Below are 18502 nucleotides of genomic sequence, written 5' to 3' on the forward strand. Positions count from 1 at the left end.
TGATTGAAAAGTTTTTATATATCGTTTCTGTTGACTTTTTGGTACGTTTATATACAGATTGAAATCAAATTTTCTTGTGACAAATATTTAAATTTGTTTTATGAGTGAACTTATTTACTTCTAGGATGATTAATTATTACAATAACTACATACACATTATTTAGACAGTACAAACTAAATTTTGTTTTGATGTTACATATGAGAACATTTTTATTTTTTGTTTACATGTGTAATTAGATTTCCTAGAAAATGTCTTTATGTAAAATATACATATATATATTGACATATATACAATACGTTAAAAAAAGTTTTTCATGATATAAATAATAATTTCATTATAATTAAATAAGATCCTTAAAATAAAATGTATATGATTCACATCCTTAATACTATCATACATTCACTTCCATATTACTTGTGTTTGGTATGTCTCAGGAAGACTGAATTTCATCTATGTTTATGTGTGCAATAAATCGTAACCGCATTTGTAAAGCTGGTCTTAATCTTCGTGTAATACATTCGACTTCATTTTTCATCATATCACCAACAAACATATATTTTATATGATACAATAAATCACAAACTGGATCCATATACTTTAAATGAGTTTGATGTCGATCTACTTGTTCAAGCATTTCATATAAACGGACTGTCAATTCTACAACACAGTTTGGTCTTTCAGCATTAAACCTAGCCAAAGTAGGTCCAATTAAATGACAAGCGTATATTAATTGTTCTTCACTATTCACTACTGGTTGAAGTTTTTCTTTAATAAACCTAAAACATAATAAATTTATATTTTTTCTAACATAAAAATTGCTATTATAAATGTATATTTATATTGAATACTAATCTTACTGTGGCATAGTAGTAATTTGTCCAGCGCCAGCATGATGCCACACAGAATGTGCTAATGCCAACATATAACTATATTTGTTTTCCAATAAACTATTATGAGTACTATTAAAATTAAACATTTGAAATGGTGTCAAGTTATTATATTGCCAAATTGCTAATCCTGGGCTATTTATAGTTTCTACTAATCGATCATGTAGTGCTGACCAATAACATTCTGGTAAAGCAGCCAATAACAACCCCACACAATTTATCCATAAATGAATTTCATCTGATGGTATCACAGTGTACCTAAAACATTTTATTTTAATTATATACTATTCTAGTTAGTCATAATTCTTTATAAAATTTAAAAATATAAATCAGAGTAACTTCTTTTATCTTACCCTTTTGCAACCACGTCCAATAATGAATTAGCGACCAAATTAGGAGCAACTGGAACTGCCATGAGTTCCACACATGTAACATATAGTGCATGTGCAGCTGGATTTGGAAATTCATTGAATCTCCAATCAGTATTGGGAAAATGAGCTATACCTGACATCGCTTTAAAAAAAATTTGGTGTAAAAAAATGTCAAAATAAAAAAAATGCTAATAATAAATGAATAAATAAACTTACTTTCTACAATTCTGCGTACTAAACGAATATAGTAATCCAATTCTGGCATCCACGTCACAACATCATCAGATGATCTGGTCATGTACATTTGATAAGCTTCTGAAAGGGCCCATCCTTGAGCTCGAATTTCTCTTAATGAACCTAAAACCGCAGACACTAGACGCCGTTTTAAAGGCGGTCTGTCCCTCAGCTTACGTTCATAATAATGTAATGTATTATACAAAAACGTTACGGGTCGGTCTGAAATTCAATACATAAAACTAAAATTACAGAAACTAGCCGGAATATAAAAATAGTATTACATACATAAGTGTTAAATATACCAACCATGAAATTTGTATAGACATCCTAAATGTTCTAATAATGTTTCTAAACTTTTTGACACGGCAGGAATTTCTAAGTATCTATGTACAACAATATCAAAAACTGGTAAAAATCGTAGACACACGTTTCCAAAGTAAACAGGTAAACTCTGATATTGACTAGGACCACCGCTAGTTTGTTCCATGATACCTTCAGGAGCAAACTTTTCTGGAAACTTTCTATGAAATGCCAGATGTTTTTCATGCCAATTTGACTGCTTCCAATGCTCTGGAGAATTTTCTTTGACAAATTCTTGAACTCTATTTCTAAATTCAATGGCCTTAAGCAAAAGTAACTGAATAATGAAAAAGCATACTTGTCCCTCACTGCCTTCATGAGTTCTTAGGACTAGACAGAGAATTAGTCTATCAATGGTCACTATATTGTACTTCCATATCATATCATTGACTGTATCTACACATTTGTTTACGTGTTGACCACCCACACTGTTAGCAAATTCAAATACAAGATAATCACAAAATTTTCTGAGATGCGCTGATAAAGCTCTAGCGCCAATTCTTTCTAAAATCTTATATGCAATTGGACTAATACGATCAGTTTCGAAAATCATCTTCCATAAAAGGCACAAAAATAAAGGTGGTGTCCCAGGTACAGAAAAATGCGCTATAATGTCGTTTTCATTACTCATTGAAGCCCAATTTCGATATTCTTCTTCTACTGCCTTTTTTATTTGCTGTTTATTTTCCTTCGGTACACTATTTTGTTGGAAAAATTCACTGAGAACTGGTGGGAAACATTGAAGAGTATGATTCGCCCACGAATGTGGTGTATTCTGCATTATTGTATTCAATAATTCCTTACACCATGTACCACTGTGACTATCTGATCCTGTACCCGTGACATGCATGGATCGTGCCAAAGTTAATACTAAAGCTCTGTTTAGCTCTTCAGATTCTGCAGAAACAAGGGTTTTTGGTTCTGACAAGAATCTAGATAACTGTGGCTGCACTTCGGCAGATCCTAAGCCAGTAATTAAACGTAGAGCAGTACTTTCTACGCACAAGTGAAGTTGTGTTTGATTAGTTTGTGGTACAGCTGCGAGACTGTGTAAATGAGATAGAAGTTGCACCCTATAATGGGGCTGTATATGATGCATCCTATAACTGAACATTTCTAAGAGGGTATACATTGTTCCCCATGCATGAGATTTGAAAACTGTTGGAAGTAATTGACTAATGAATCCTTTGATACCAAGACTTTCGATTTCGGTATACACTAATAATCGACTATACGTTTCCACTAATGCTGGTGCTAATGCCATATTACTCTTAGACTGAGCTAATTTAATAACGTGGGTAACAATGCTGTGTATAAGGCTCATTTTTGAATGAACTGTTAATGAATCCAAAATAGACATAGACAATGGTGTAGTTGGACCACTTGCAAGAGATGCATTATTTTGTAATGTTTGCATTGGTTGTTGCTGCTGACCTTTCTGTGTACCAAGTATAGTATCGACCAAAGCTGCCATTGGTCTACCAAAATATTCTTGATTCGTCGAGTACGCATTACACAATAATGCGATGCGATAGTCAGAACCCATACAAAGGGAAGTATTTGGCATTACCAGATGTTGCAAAAATTCATGATGTAACTTTAAAGTGTGAGGTATTGGTCTATGGATATTTGAGTGTTCAGATTGAGCTTTTTTCAATAAATGTATCCATATACATGTTATTGCCATTTGATGAGTACACAGTGCCTGAGTGTAATCCGGAACAGGCAAAGGTTCTTTTTCGGGATAAAGAAGATCATATAATTTTAATACTGGCAAAAAGTTTGATAGTGGGTTTCTTTGAATACTTCCAGAAATAAACTGTAGTAAGACCCACATTAAATGATCTCTTCCTTTTCTCAAATCTCTGCCTGCCAATTTATCGTGGATTGCGATCACAATATTTGGGAAACAAGCGTATGAAAAAAGTACAAAATATATAAGTTGTGAAGAAAGATGCAACCATACATAATGATTTGCAACAGTTCCATCTATTCCTTCAGCTGGCAGTGTTTCATTCTCTGCACGCTCCATGGCGAGAATAACTAATTCAACTAATTGCTCCTCTAAAGCTGCACACCTTTGTTTTTGCTAAAATATACAGAAATATAAGATTTTTAAGTTCTTCTTAATAAAAAAACTAAATTGCTTTTTCTAAAAAAAATCAATAATATACCTGTTTTTGTAAACCAAGCATTGAGCACACCATGTCTCTGCTATAGGGTTGTTCTAAAACGTATCTAAGTAATCCAGTTTGAGGTTTAAGTAGATCTTCATCATAAGGCAAATTTCCTTTCAAAGAAAATTTTAAGGTTGTCGTGTCAAGTACCCAAGGATTAATTAAATCTGCATAGCCAGTATGCTCTACCACTGGTAACATTTTTGAATGTCCGACAATAGATACCATTTGTGCAGTTGTACGAAAACTTTCAACAAAATTTGAAAGTAATTTTGCTAATTTCTGAAAAAACCATAATACAAGATGTACTTAAATGCAACAAAATATTGTAAATTTTATTATTTAAATGACATACCCAGTGTGGCCAGTTTTTACCATCTGGAAAAGCCTTCTGAATTTCATTTACAATAAAATAGCCTGGCAACAGACAAGCATTCCTATCGAAAATATACTCAATTACATTTTCTAATGCTTTCAATTGTGGTTGAACAGATGCATTCAATCTAGCAGGAATAGTTTGTGCTTTTTCTTTGCAACCCTATAATACATTATAAAAATTCACTAATTTGCTTTTATGTAGCTGCAAAGTTGATGTTTGTAGTACTACTTACTTTCATTATTTCTCTAACACCCTTGTAATCAACCCCTCCAATAATATGTCGTATGAGGACAAAACATTCAACCCAAAAGTCTTCTAATTGGTACTGTAGTTTGTCACAACTTAATATACATTCACATACAAGTCTAAAAAAGGAACGTGTTAGTTACTTACATGTTATCTTACATCTGTATACTAACTGATTATTATTATGGATCGTTAATTAACTATTGATGTAATAAATGAATTATTGATTATATTCAATAATAAATAGAATTGTTATTTCTGTTACACATTGTTAATGTAATTGCATATTTGAACATACTTTAAGAACAGAAACATCCACAATTTGATTATTTAATTGAATTATTCAAAGTACAACCTCCATATATATTCATAATATTTTTTGATGATACATACCTTGACGGTAAAACATTAGAAGTTACTAGATTTTCAAGCAAAGATAATAACAATTGTAATCGTCTATGATTTGTCATTGCTGCTGCCATAGATAAAAATTGTCGAACAGCACCTTCTTGCTGTTCCTTAGTTAAATTTGACATAGCAGATGTCAACTCTTTTTGCCATGATGATATTTTTTCACTTTCATTATTTGGATGGTGCACAAGCACACAACTAAATGCTTCTTCTATGGCTTCTACTTTCTGTAATAGTATTACAAAAATTAATGGTAATATAGCTATAAATGAATTTGAATGCACTGGTGGATTTTAATTAAGAGGAATAAGAATACTATATCTCTATTAACACAAATTTTGAAATTTATTGCAAAAGTTAATTGAGAAAGTTGACTGAAAATTATAATTATATTTCAACCTAGAATCAAAATTCTAACTTTTTACTACTTACTGTTAAACAAATAATATTCATCATTATGACCAATGTACGACGCTCAATAGAATATACCATAAAAAATCTGAATATACCATAAAAAATTAATAATAAAAGAATAAACACTTACCAAAATATCACTGACGATATTGGTGATCTGAGTTTCGCTGCCCATTTTTTAGCATAAAAGTCTCACTCAAAGATAAAAATATATAAAATTTAATATGTAAAAGCAGACATCATTGTTTTTAAATTGAATTTTCTCATACTTCAATTTAAAATTTATACTAAACACGTAGTAAATAAATCAAGAAAATAGCCGAGTTCTGTTTACGTTTCCATAACCCGCACAGCATTTGCATCAAACCACTGACTGCAGATGCAATATAAATTTTTCTCCCACAGCCGGCGATTGTCTGACCCTTCCCCTCTACATTTCCGTAACACTTACAGTGGTGCCAACCGAGTACCAGTACTGGCATCAATGCATGTTTCAACGTGTATGGGGCCCTTTATATATTTGTGTCGCTAAATCATATCACACACTCGTAGCAAAAATGAAGTAAGTATTTACTTCCTTAAGTAAATACTTACTTAGCTTCGCGCGTGAAAGTTTGAAGATATGGCAACAATATAATAGATACATTTTATGCTGGTTTACCATATTTACCATTTGATCAACTTCGATCATGCTGCTTGATGTAGTTTTCCTATTGACCGTTCTCTAGGCGTAGAAAGTAGAGTAAAACCTCTGATTTCCCGCTCAATCGGTAATTCAGAACATGTAACATCGAGTCCCATAAGCTTGCAATGCTATCCTATACCTCGTCTGTGGTCTTGACAACTATGTTATGAGTGCTATTCAAAGATGTCGTTGTTAGTAACTTGCGGAGAATTTTCAGTTTGGACTTCTTTCGTGACACGTGTTAACAAGAAAATTGCACGAAAGGGATATATCAATAGAAAACCGTGAAATGTTAACATATATTTTTGTAAATATTAGTGGTTTATGATCATAATTATAAGAAAAGAAAAAACTATTTATATTACCAATTCCGGTAACCACATAACCTAATTATAATTTTAGCAATCGAAGTAAAGAATGCTTTCAACTAAGCATAATGTTAAATCGACTTTACTTTGCGGGTCTGCGGAATTAAACAAATCTTTTATGTTCGAGGTAAATTTAATAAAATCATTAAATACAGTAAACCCTTGTATAACGTGATCTGTAATAAAATGCAGGAATTTCGCGCATTTAAAGATGGAGTAAGGTTTAACTGAACATTATATTGTCTCCGTCACTGTTGCTGACTTTTTCCGTTCTTTAATTCTTTCATTTTTCCGAGAACGTGGAAAACAAAAGTTGATCTAATAATAATTCAAAACACGCTACTTTACACTATTCATACAACACCTAACGTATTAATCGCGTTATACGGGATTCTACTACATTACAATGAACCCATTTATTAGGACTCGTAACAAAGAGGAACCTTGATATTTTTATATTATATTTTCTAAATATGTAAATATCTGACGACTACTACTTATCTACATACCCAGTAGTATTGAACTGTTTGAGCGATCGCTGTTATTTTTTTAACAATACCATCATGTTATTATTATAACAACTGTAAATCTTCTACATAAATAAAAGCAGAACTGCTTTTTTAAAAACTCAGATGCAATACAACAAAATATTAGCAGTTTCCCTAAAATAAAAACTTCACATTTACGATAGTAATGTTATATGTCGCAAATATCAAAAATCAATATCCGTTTGATCAGTTATTGAACTCAAAGTCAGGACCTAACATTATAAATGTTTACAGTTACTGTAAACAATAGATTGAGTCATTAGAAAATTTTACGATATTTGAAAACGTGTGCCAGTAACAAATACGTAAACCATTACCAATACTTTTTGTGCGATGTGCTGCTCACAATAGCGCAAAGAGACGAAAACTAACAAACGTATGCACGCGTCATATTCGAACAGTTCATAGTGTGTCGTAAGATCCGTTAAGCGTGATATCATGCGGTCAGTACTTGTTACGGGTCTGTTTTGTTACGAGCGGTCCCGACATTTCCGGAATCAGGTTTTCCTTCACAGGCAGCAATTTACTGGGCCGAAGAAGGACACCGCGTCGTTTACATTACACCAACCCCGTTGGATAGCCTGCCGGCTGCCTGTCACGACAGAAGTAATCCAGTACCCGCGGCTTTCAAGCTGATGAGATTTATGTAAGCGGAACACTTTTCTTGCGGTGCTTCTGCACGTGCATCGGCCTTCAAGATTTGTTCCTATAAAAAGAGCGTCGGATTTATGTTCACTTGACTAAACTTTATTTCAAGAATATTTTGATCTCGCTTTCGCCTCGGTTGCTCGGATTCGTGTTCTGAATGTTGATTAAATGTTCCGTGCGATTAGGGTCGGAAATGAGTTGATTTCATTATCCGTGTAGATGGAAAACTCAGAATATCAAATAAAAAATAATGTGGCTCCGATTCATTATTTTTTGCCCTTCAAGTATAAAATAACAGTCTTAATGTAAACGAGTCGAAAGGAAGGAATCAATAAGCGAGGATCAAGTAATTTATTACTAAGAAAATCAAACAGTATATCTAAAAGTTTGGTCTGAAAATTTATTTAAATTGATCTCTTGTCATTTCGAAAATATTATAGATGAAGGTAGTTGTCTTTCAAATTTTAAAATATTAATTACTTTGAATTACCTATAATTAGATAGATACATACAATATTTAATATCTGACGATTTTATGGTATTATTTCTAAGTATGTTTAGTTTATAAATAAAACTATAGTTTTCGAAATATTGTAGATTAAATGAATAATTATTTTAACCTTAATTATATAACAAAATCGAATTATAAGTAAAAATTGTGTCAGTACAATTGGATCTACCATTTTAAGTGATATTGACGGTAATAAAATCGTTCATCACATAGAAAACTATGTTTCCTCTAATAAACAATTTCAAGAATAGTAAGGAAGCAAAAATATGGTAAATATATATCGTAAATATTCTACATGTAACGTGCAGCAATGTCTTTTTATCTAAAGAGAGAGTAATTTTTTCTTATATTTGGTTAACTCATTAGTCGATACCACTATCCGGTTAATTATCAGATTTAGATTCGTTTTTACCAAAAAATATTTGTAACTGTTTACTGATGTTTCCATTGTGATATTGTCAAAATTAATATTAAACAATTTGGAGTTACTTAGTAAATATTGATATCAGCGTCTCTGATACACATAAACGTATACGATTGACTTAAGTATTCGATTATTTTATTATAATTCATATTTATCCTGCGGAAATGTTAATTCACTGGAAATGTTTTCACGATGGAAACATATGTAAACACGCAATAAATCATTTAATGACATGGACTAGGACATTATTGAAAAATTTCACTCGAAGCTCACCAGCGAACCTTGTCCCTGGGACTTTCCAAGAGAAAGATAACGTTGATGAATGCTGTATAGTGGATTGCTGATGGCATTTGTTCTCATACACACGTGGCCCAAGTTAAGGGACTTTCCTACCTTGACGACTTGAAAACATGGTGATTTTCGGAAATATTTTTGAAGAGAATTTTTGAATGAACAGTTTGAAACTCTATTACTTCATCATTGTATATTTAGGAATTTCATTAAATAAACGTATTTATTTAATCAGAGATTATAAATATTCTACTAGAGCGTGTTGCAAAAATTGTTACCCATAGTTCATACGATAGCAACTATAGCGTAATTATCGTCAATCTTTACGATTGAAAAATTATAGAAATACACAATTAAATTTAATAGATTGCAAATATCTATGAACTATTAAAATTTCGGAGTGTTCTATAGAATATTGTGGGGTGAAAATTTAAAATGCTTGGAACGAGGTGGATAAAATTAAAAGAAACTGGAAAAAAATCACGTTTTCCATGCGTCTGATTCACATTGGAGAATTTGTTTGTCAGATCTAGGAAAGATAATATTACACGTGTATATTATACGTTAGTTTGGGCAGGTTTATTCTTTCTGCGGGGCCATTAAATAAACAACAGACATCGCGATTTTTATGTTTGACTCATCGTGGTAGCAACAGGAACGGCGGAATAAACAATCAGACGAGGATCGTCGCAAATCAGCTGCTTCCTTCCTCGTACGTTTATTTTTCAAACGGAGATACAGTGACCGCGAAGATTCGTTGAACAGGGTTTCTGGTAAAAGAGGAAAATTCTTGTAATTGCTGCGTTTTAATATTGTAGAAACCATACTGTGCTACTCATGACACGTGATGTTATTTATGAATACATAAATCTCGATGAAATGTTCATTACGCGTATAAAGTATTTCAATTGATCTATACGACGCCATTTATTTCCAGAAGTCTGTACACTTCTTAGAGCTGTATATATTCTAAGCTATCGATTTTTAAAAAGAATCTCAAATTGCAAGCTAAATAAACATTTATTAGAGGTAACGCTTCTGTTACATGAATATTATATTTTATTTTTCATAGGTTTTATTCCCTGTCGTTTTTAAAAACTTTTTAGTTTGCTTTCTTCTTATACATTTATAGAAAAAATTATAAACTGTAAACTAGATAATTCTAAACACTTATACGTAATTGTTATTCTAAAGGAATATTCTATTTATTACTGGAAGTAACGAAGCTTTTTTTCATTTTTAAGCAAGAAATATGTGTATATAAAGAATTTTGCAGAAAGACCAAACGTTAGGCAAAAGGGTTTGCATAGATCATAAAATGAGAGTAGTTTTAGACAAAATTTCTTTGCTAGTAGTACCTTCATATCATTTAAGTATTTATTGTTATAAATAATAAATGTCATGAATATACCAATTCCTTTTTCATTTTTACCACTTCAGAAGTGAAAGATTAAACAAGTATCAACTGATCAGAGAAACTTGTTAATCCAGGTACTTAGAAACTTACGAGATGCTAGTAGAAAAACTGACCAAATTGCACACATTCGCCACCTTGCCTACCGTACTCCTAATCGACGACTTCGACAACTATACTAAGGATTACAAAAAAACCGAGGCAATACGAGATATACACATAGCCAAGATGTCTGCATTGATCTTCGACACAATGAATACTTGTTCACGAATTTTAGGGAAGACTGTAAGTAAAAAGATATGGTGCCATAAAAGTCGTAAAGTGTTGTTTTTAGTCAGAATTAGCGGAGCTTGTGAATCATGCAGACAAAAATTGTAATAACGCGAATAACAGTGGGTTCATAGGGCAGATGATGGATTGAATTTATAAAAAAGAAATTATTACTAAACGTAAAAAGTAAAAATGTAAAAGTAATTGAATTTTTAGGTATACATATGTGGTTGGACATTTTCAATGACGAATGACGTTACTACTTATTCGATCTACTTCCAAAATATATGGAATATGACAAACGAGGAAGACACTAGAATGATATTGTTGGAAAAATATGGATGCCAAAACTTTTCTGAAAAATGTCCATCTTATAGGTACAGGAAACTTCAAGATGGAACACGGGTATTGAAACAGATATTCTACGAAAACTTTAGGAATTAATTTTCTTTTAATTGTTTCTCTTTCATATTTCAATAATTCATAACGTACAATAACAATTTTAGAAATTAATTAAACGTAAAGCGAACACGTCTTTTTCTGTTTCACTTTATTGTTAGATTGTGTATAATTAAAAAACTTATATTTTTTCAAGGTGATTAAAGTTATTTTCCTACCGTGTATCCTATTAATAAATAAAATTTTGGCAACAATAACGCATTCAAAATTATAGTCTAAATCGAACGAACTCAAAACGTAAAGATCTCTGTTTTCTGCCGAAAAATAGTTACTTACTATGTAGTCAACGTATATTATTTATTTAAATTTAAATATTTATACTAAAGTCTTTTATATGTCTAAGCTGCATGACTACATAGACAGTTAACATAAGTTGAGGACAGATGACCCACTTTTTTCAAGACGAATCATTACATCATAAATATTATTAATACCTAACTAAGATAACTATATTTATGAAAATAAATACATATAAGAAGAATTGTTAAAAAGGCATCGGTGCAAAATTCAGTATACCGCTAAAAGGAATTGAAAATAATTATATTTAACAATCTAAAGGAAATCGGGCTATCTCACCGGAAATTACCCTGTAAGTTTTTTTTGAAAGTATCGTCTCATGTACAGGTTTATCAAGAATTACTCCATCAGGAACCAGCAAGCACTTTTTTTCAGGGTATAACCGTGCGAAACGAGAAGCTACCAACAAACGACCAACACCGAAAAGGATAAGTGCACCGGGCGGCAAGGATCTGGCGTCCTATTGTCTGGTTCTTCGGTTCAAGCAGGTCGAGAGCCCATTCTCGGGGTGGGGATCCCCCTTATAGACTGAACTGTCCTGTCCAGTCGTTCGAATTGGTCCGAAACAATCTGAAACTGTCAGGACTACTAGTCCCGTGGGCTTCTCCTGGTAATAAATGGAAACTCGTCGGGACCGTAAACATCGGCGACGGCAAAAGAAGAAGAAAGAAAACGTATTTTAACGAGACTCCTGGAGTCCAACCCACTACACATTAGGGACACTAGCGGATAAGGAAACTGAAGTATGTGTCTGTGTTTTAGCTTACTATTCGGATAGAAAATATAATATACAAATATAAACATTTATCATTTTCGTAATCCATGAAAAATATTTAGATATGTACATTTATATAAGTATCACAAGGTAAAAATAAAACACTTGTAATTTACAGTTACAGAACCCGTCATCTGCAATCCAATATGGAAATGAAGATGTTTGAAAAGTAATTGATACGACGAATTAATATTATTCTTTTGTAACAAAGACGAATGGTGTGACAACGAATTATTAATGGTTCGGTGTCATAGTTCTCAAGTTGCACTGACATTTAGTTTCGTGCGTTAGCAAATATTTTTATAATTGTTTCCAAGTAATTGAGAAGCTCCAGTCATCGGTGACCACCGTGGCGGGCAACATGTTAATATTCGTTAGACAAATCGCATATTCATCACCTGGTTGCAAATTTGATATCGATCAGTCGAAATTATCGAGTATCAAGTGAAAGACGAACATGTGCAGGGAGACGAGAATGATGATCATTACAGGGTAGGAAAATTGTAGGGTTATGCTGAGAGGTTTGCATGGCCACGAATGGACCAGTCGACACCGTCGTCGGTCCAGGATCACCGAAACAACGGTAAACCACCGTCTGAGTGTCCCGATGAGCAGTAGGAAAGAGACAAAGGACGGTGGATGCGAGATGAGAAGAAAGGAGGATAGAGAATGAGAAAAAGAGAAGGGGGATGAGCGCGGTGAGGCGACGGGAGAGGAAGGGAGGATAAAAGGAGGGAAAAGGAGAGGATATCGCATACCTGAGTGAACAGGTGTGCCAGAGTGGACGACGAAGTGAGTCGCTGTCCAGCCGACGGCGGCTTGACCAACGAGTAGCCTGTTAAGTCCCTTCTTGGACGGCGAACAGGCACGCAATCATTGGCTGAGCTCAGAATTCGCAACCACTTCGCAGTGGAATTCCCCTCAAGAAAGGAATATCACCGCCAAAACTAAAACTGTCCGCGATGCCAATTAGATTTTGCATACCGGCGACTCAAAAAATTGGACTGTCCTTTGCTGTTCGAATTTTTAACGTTACACCAATTTTATAAAATGAGATTTAACGAGATTTCTTTTTAAAATTAAGTATTGTTTTATTACTAGAATACGATGATTTTTTAAAGGAAACAGTTGTTTACCTAAGGAACGCACTTGCTTTGAAACTACGAGTATAACGTGCTTCAATGTTTTTTTTTTATGTAAAATGATTAAGAGTTAAGGACTTATTGAATAGTCGTTGTTTTGTCATTATCAATTTTTTTGTTGTATAAACCTGTACGCAAAATATGTTTTAAGTAAATGTGATGGGTAATATTGATTACTTGAGTAATAAGGTTTAAACAATTTCACCTGATAGATTTATACAGTATAAGAAATAATTTTTGTGCTAATTATTTTTTGCATGCATAATTGCTTTCGAACTGTATAGAATACTAGAAATAAGTAACTAAAGTATTTGTTCTCATGTACAACTTTATCATTTGCAGTCCCGTCTTTTTAGTGCACATCTTACGTCAGTTAGGTACATATATATATCTGCATCCCTTCTAAATGTATCATTCATTAAACAAATACAAAATAAAACAAAATAATTGTCGCGCGCTTTATTAAAACAAATTCGCTTCGAAAGTGTTACAGGCAGATGGTGACGAGTTCTATGATCGAATTAGAGCTGTGGGCACGAAGGTAGGTAGTCGAGAAATAGGAAGTTATTATCTTACACACTACGCCTACCAGTGGAACAAGTTGAATCGAAGTGAGTTCGACCGTTCTGGCCGATTAAACACCATTGTGTTTGCTTGTCTAGAGCAGGTGTCCCGAAGACAGATATTGCTTGCACGCGACAACATTAAGAATTATTGATGGAACGCGTAAGATACAATTGATTTGAAATCTGACGACGGGTTTAATCCTATGACCTATCCGGTTTCATCCTGCGTCTGAACATATACGGAAAGATAGAGTACCTATCCACAATACTGACTTGTAAATTACAACGCGAGATCATATACTTTTCGAATGTCTTAAGTAAATCGTACGTTAGGACTACATCGTTGTGTTACATTCGAAATTAAGTTGTTTACCTTTTTTCGAAATGTATAGTTTGCGGAAATGGTTTCTTCGACTTGAAATATCGACGAATTCAGGAATATTGATAAGTAATATGATTTCCTTTATTATCAGTGTGAACATTACACTTGTTCGAGGTAAACTCAAGAAGTGTATATACTTCCTCTTACAAAGACAAGAAAAATATGTGAAATCAGCTTATTGTATGAATGAACGTATTCTGATAAGTATTGTACATCAAATAAAGTGATGTAACATTGAAGGTTAAAACGTGCAGGAAATAATACAGTAACAAATATATGTATACCTGATAGTATCCATCATTTTGCAATTAATACTTAAAACATTGTACACTCCAGTTTAAAATTCTGTGGAAAAATTCTGGGAGTAATTTTGATATCAAGCACAAGTTATTTAAATGGGTAGGTAACAAATGTATTAAGTAAGCAACATTTATTCTGTTTCTGCGAGGATCAATTCAAAGGATGCGGCAACGTTGTTTGTTAATTCAAGGCTTCTTGTGGTACGCCGAGGAGGACAATCGTGGCCGAACATGGTGACAGTAAGAACAGTGGACTCCTGGGAATAAATCAAGGTTCCGATTGAAATTTAATGAGGAACGTGGATGCCCACAGGTGTGCAAGTCCGGTCCTAAACGCATATAATCAGCCTACACCCTTTCACACCCCATCCTTGCCAGCCCCGATCGGTTGCTCCCGCTTAAAAGCTGCATTCCATCGACCAAACAACCAGTTCTGAATCGGTTTCGAATTCTTGATGACTCATGAATCTTCGATCGCACGGAACTATATACTTACATACCTCCGTCGGTCTTCTATCGTGCAAAGAAGAAAGTGAACGATCGTATTGGAAATTGGCTCGATCCGCACCACACCGGAAACGTGCGTTCGTGTGTTTTCACAATGAGTTTTCGCAGCGAGGAATAATTATTCTTCTGATATATATAGACTGCTGAAAGATGAAAAAGTGAGGACTGTAAATAAATCATAATATTTCCTCGTAATACTTCCTCGTCTGTTCCATTTGTAGTATTACATTATTCATTACTATTTAGCTAATGCGGTACTCGAGGCAATTTTATAAAAACTGTTCTAACATTTACTTCGAAATTATAACTGTTTATCTACAATCATTTCTTTCTAGTTTACATTCATTCTATCAGTGAGTCAGTAGTGTTTCCTTAATGAAAAATCATCTTGTGAGAATCAAGTTTAGCAGTTAATAGACATTTTTATGAGGAAGCTGAAAGAAGCTTTTAAATCATTTATCTATCAGTCACAATCTCAAATATGATTAAGATCAATTTTTAAATGAAACACTTTATTGACGAGTTTGCTTTCTTCCTAAATAAACGTCCTTTACCTTAAATTTGTATAAACAGAAATGTACATTATCATACTATACATTTACCAATTATTTGATTTTATTATTTTTTCAGTTCAGAACATAATCTTCAGCTCTAAGAAGAATTTAATGAAGCGATGACTCGATTTTTCACATGTGCAATACGCAAATACAACTGCATCAATTATGTCAACAAGACAGAAGCGATTATTTGAAACAAGAAGTCATGCTACAAGCAACACAGGATACACTCGTACGTATTTCGAAAATAACAATAAATGATACAGCATAAAATTAATATCGTTCGAACAATTGAAATAACTCGATTAAAAAATTCCGTGTTACAGCGACTTCGCGTCTTCTACTTGCATTCCTTTTTTCACGAAGAACCTGACTTTCCTAATTATTTCCCAATAATTTTTTGACCGCGTTATCGGGGGTTCTACTGCACAGTGAGAGCAATTTCCGTGGATCAAGTTCACCCTCGGTATCAAGGCGGGCGCCAAATTTCACGCATTTCACAGGAACACCCTCCGCGCGCGACAGAATCTCGACCGAAACAGGTCCGGTTTCCATCACTTCAGAATCATCGAAATCCCCGATAGCTGTGAAGAGAGGAGCGTTGCCACATAGGAACTGCAACGGGGAGTCTGCCATCGGGCCGAGACAGGCTGCTCCAGCGGTCGAACAAGTGCCAGTTGCTCGGCGGCAGTTGCCGGAGTTACCACGGCTGAACACACGTCCGCGTCCTTAGCTCGAGGATATCCTCTTTTGCATGTAGATCTACCCTCAGTTCGGTGTCCGTTGTTTGTTGTTCACCGTTTGTTTATTAATCGTTGCTGGTTACCCATTACTCGTTATTTATTCTTCGCTCACTGTTTGTCCTTCGTTGTTCGTCGTACGTCGTTCACTGTTTGTTGATTATCCCCTATTGCTTCTCTGTTGTTGGTTATTTATTGTTTGTTGATCGCTACGTATTCTCGGTTGTCGTCGTTCGTTGTTGAGTCACACGACACGGAAAGTAAAACGGGAAATCGAGTCGCCTTTCGATTCGCGCGCTGCCAGCTCCGAAATCTTGCCAGGGAAAAGGAAAGTGGGCAACGGAGGGCAGGATCCGCGAGACAGCGCGCGACACGGTACGCAAACAGAGATCATGAAAAGGAGGATGCCATGTGCCTGGAACAGTGAGTGCGTGTGAGTGGCCAGTGCGTGTAAGTACGTGCGTGTCGGACCAGTGGCTTCGGTCCTTCGCCCCTCGAGGACGTACTACCACCACCAGCCGAGGACACGATGATGATCCCGATGATACGCGCTGCCATCCTCCTATCCGTCTTCGTTCATCTCGATGCCGTCGCAAACACCATCACTATGGCCAAGGTAAGTGACTAAATACACCTTTGTACAAGTAAGTACTTGTATCTGCTGCGAAAAGAAACAACTGAACCACTCGGATCCTTCGTTCAACCCATTCGCTGCCAATCACGAATATACTCGTAGTTAGGGAAGCGTTCGTGATCGGCAACACGAGTATCTTCGTTGTTTTTTAAATGTATCTTAGCTATCCGAACAGGAAGATCTTCCAATTTTGCCTTAACATTACCATTTATTGTGTTTGTTCTTTTTCTATTGATATTTAATAAGCTTTGAACTGGGAATACTCGAAATTCGTCAAGCACCTTTCTTGCTTTTGTGAAACACGATTTTTAATCAAATCTGTGGAATGATTTCGATTAAAGTTAATGAAAAACGTTATAGTTACAGTTCTTTTTTCAAATGGTTGGTTAAGTGTTAACACTAGAACTACAGGATATTTAAACTGACTTTTACATATTTCTTTATAAAAACTATAGGTTGCGTTTATTAAGATTTTAATTGAATTGTAATTCAGTTTAGTTATTACTGAATCAGCTTCGTTAATAGTTTTTCTTAGAAGTATCTGTGCTTTTTCGGTAATTGTAAAAGAGGAAATCGGGAATAGATCATGTTGACTCATTTGATAGTTCTAATGCTAATATAAAGCAAAATTATATCGATCCGATTCGTCTCGGTATGCTTTAGATTCAAATATAGAAACAGTAAATGAATAATTGTTAGTAGAATAATTATTAATAATTAATGGAACAGTATGGAAGTAACATTTGGGTCTATGTATTTCCATGTGTTCGAAATTCACTTTTGTTAAATTTTGATAATAAATTTAGATCAAACTATGCACCGCAAGCAGCTTTTAAAATTGGATGCCTCGTAGAAAATGAGCAAACTACTGACTAAAATTACTAAACTCCTACTTACAAAACTTACCAAAACCTAAAAGACTTCTACAATGAAAATTCGAATTGAATGTATCTTATTAGATTCGATGTTCCAGAAATTTTTGTAAACCTATATTTCTGAAGATACCAATACATTTTATAAATTTTTAGCTATAAGTAGTTCAGCCCTTTTATATAGAGAATGATGAGCTCCATTAAATATTCCATCAAAAAATATATAATTCCATTTAAAAGAACGGAGTCGAACTTTATTTTATATGTTCTCTACGCATCCATACAAAAAGAAGTTGTGTACTTATGTGAAATAAACTATAGCTTTCCAAGTTCAAAAATTGTCTATTATTAACACCTTGCTGACCAATGAATTTATTTACAGAAAACGTCTTTAAACTTTTAATATACATACTTCACCGATGTATAACATGGTAAAATAATTTAAATCAATTAAGCTGACAAATACAGTTTAGAAAGCTGTTACAGAGATCTATATTTCTTTCGGGCATAAATTAATGTACAATAAATGCAACTCCACTCACAAAGAATTCGGACCACAAAGACACAAGTACACTGATAACAAATCAAAGTAAGGTGTTAAACGATGTACACAAAACACATTTTCATTTT

The 18502-nt window shown here is 34.0% G+C and overlaps 3 protein-coding genes across 9 annotated transcripts in view; 2 read left to right on the forward strand and 1 right to left on the reverse strand.

Annotated features, from left to right (window-relative positions):
- Positions 1 to 120: 120 nt before the first annotated feature.
- On the reverse strand, positions 121 to 6348 carry MED23 (mediator complex subunit 23). Its single transcript, XM_031990868.2, has 11 exons — positions 6154 to 6348; positions 5614 to 5678; positions 5052 to 5296; positions 4645 to 4777; positions 4389 to 4571; positions 4031 to 4315; positions 1803 to 3945; positions 1476 to 1715; positions 1242 to 1401; positions 859 to 1146; positions 121 to 777 (listed from the first exon to the last, which is right to left on the reverse strand). The coding sequence occupies exons 2-11, from the start codon at positions 5656 to 5658 to the stop codon at positions 432 to 434; spliced, it is 4068 nt and encodes a 1355-aa protein (XP_031846728.1). The 5' UTR covers positions 5659 to 5678; positions 6154 to 6348; the 3' UTR covers positions 121 to 431.
- LOC116433118 (uncharacterized) lies at positions 6344 to 13794 on the forward strand. Of its 3 annotated transcripts, XR_012998913.1 has the most exons (8): positions 6344 to 6475; positions 6571 to 6663; positions 7600 to 7730; positions 10450 to 10657; positions 10859 to 11047; positions 11660 to 11690; positions 11774 to 12141; positions 12292 to 13794. XR_012998913.1 is itself a non-coding variant. In XM_076369012.1 (6 exons), exons 1-6 carry the CDS (start codon positions 6586 to 6588, stop codon positions 11923 to 11925), a joined length of 789 nt encoding a protein of 262 aa, XP_076225127.1. In that variant the 5' UTR covers positions 6518 to 6585; the 3' UTR covers positions 11926 to 12278. The 3 variants fall into 3 exon arrangements, 1 of the variants encoding a protein (XP_076225127.1); XR_012998912.1 differs by lacking the exon at positions 6344 to 6475 and having other exon boundaries at positions 6518 to 6663; XM_076369012.1 differs by lacking the exons at positions 6344 to 6475; positions 12292 to 13794 and having other exon boundaries at positions 6518 to 6663; positions 11774 to 12278.
- Positions 13795 to 16254: 2460 nt separating this feature from the next.
- The window catches only part of magu (SPARC related modular calcium binding-like protein magu), a 39006-nt gene continuing 36758 nt past the window's right edge, over positions 16255 to 18502 (forward strand). For 4 of the 5 annotated variants that reach the window (XM_031990860.2, XM_076369306.1, XM_031990861.2 and 1 more), the window contains exon 1: positions 16255 to 16982. In XM_031990860.2, the coding sequence (XP_031846720.1) occupies positions 16896 to 16982 (87 nt within the window). In that variant the 5' untranslated portion in view covers positions 16255 to 16895. The remainder of the gene's footprint in view (positions 16983 to 18502) is intronic. The other variant, XM_076369311.1, reaches the window with a different exon arrangement.

The sequence above is a fragment of the Nomia melanderi genome, chromosome 7, assembly GCF_051020985.1.
Source record: "Nomia melanderi isolate GNS246 chromosome 7, iyNomMela1, whole genome shotgun sequence".
Taxonomy (NCBI): domain Eukaryota; kingdom Metazoa; phylum Arthropoda; class Insecta; order Hymenoptera; family Halictidae; genus Nomia; species Nomia melanderi.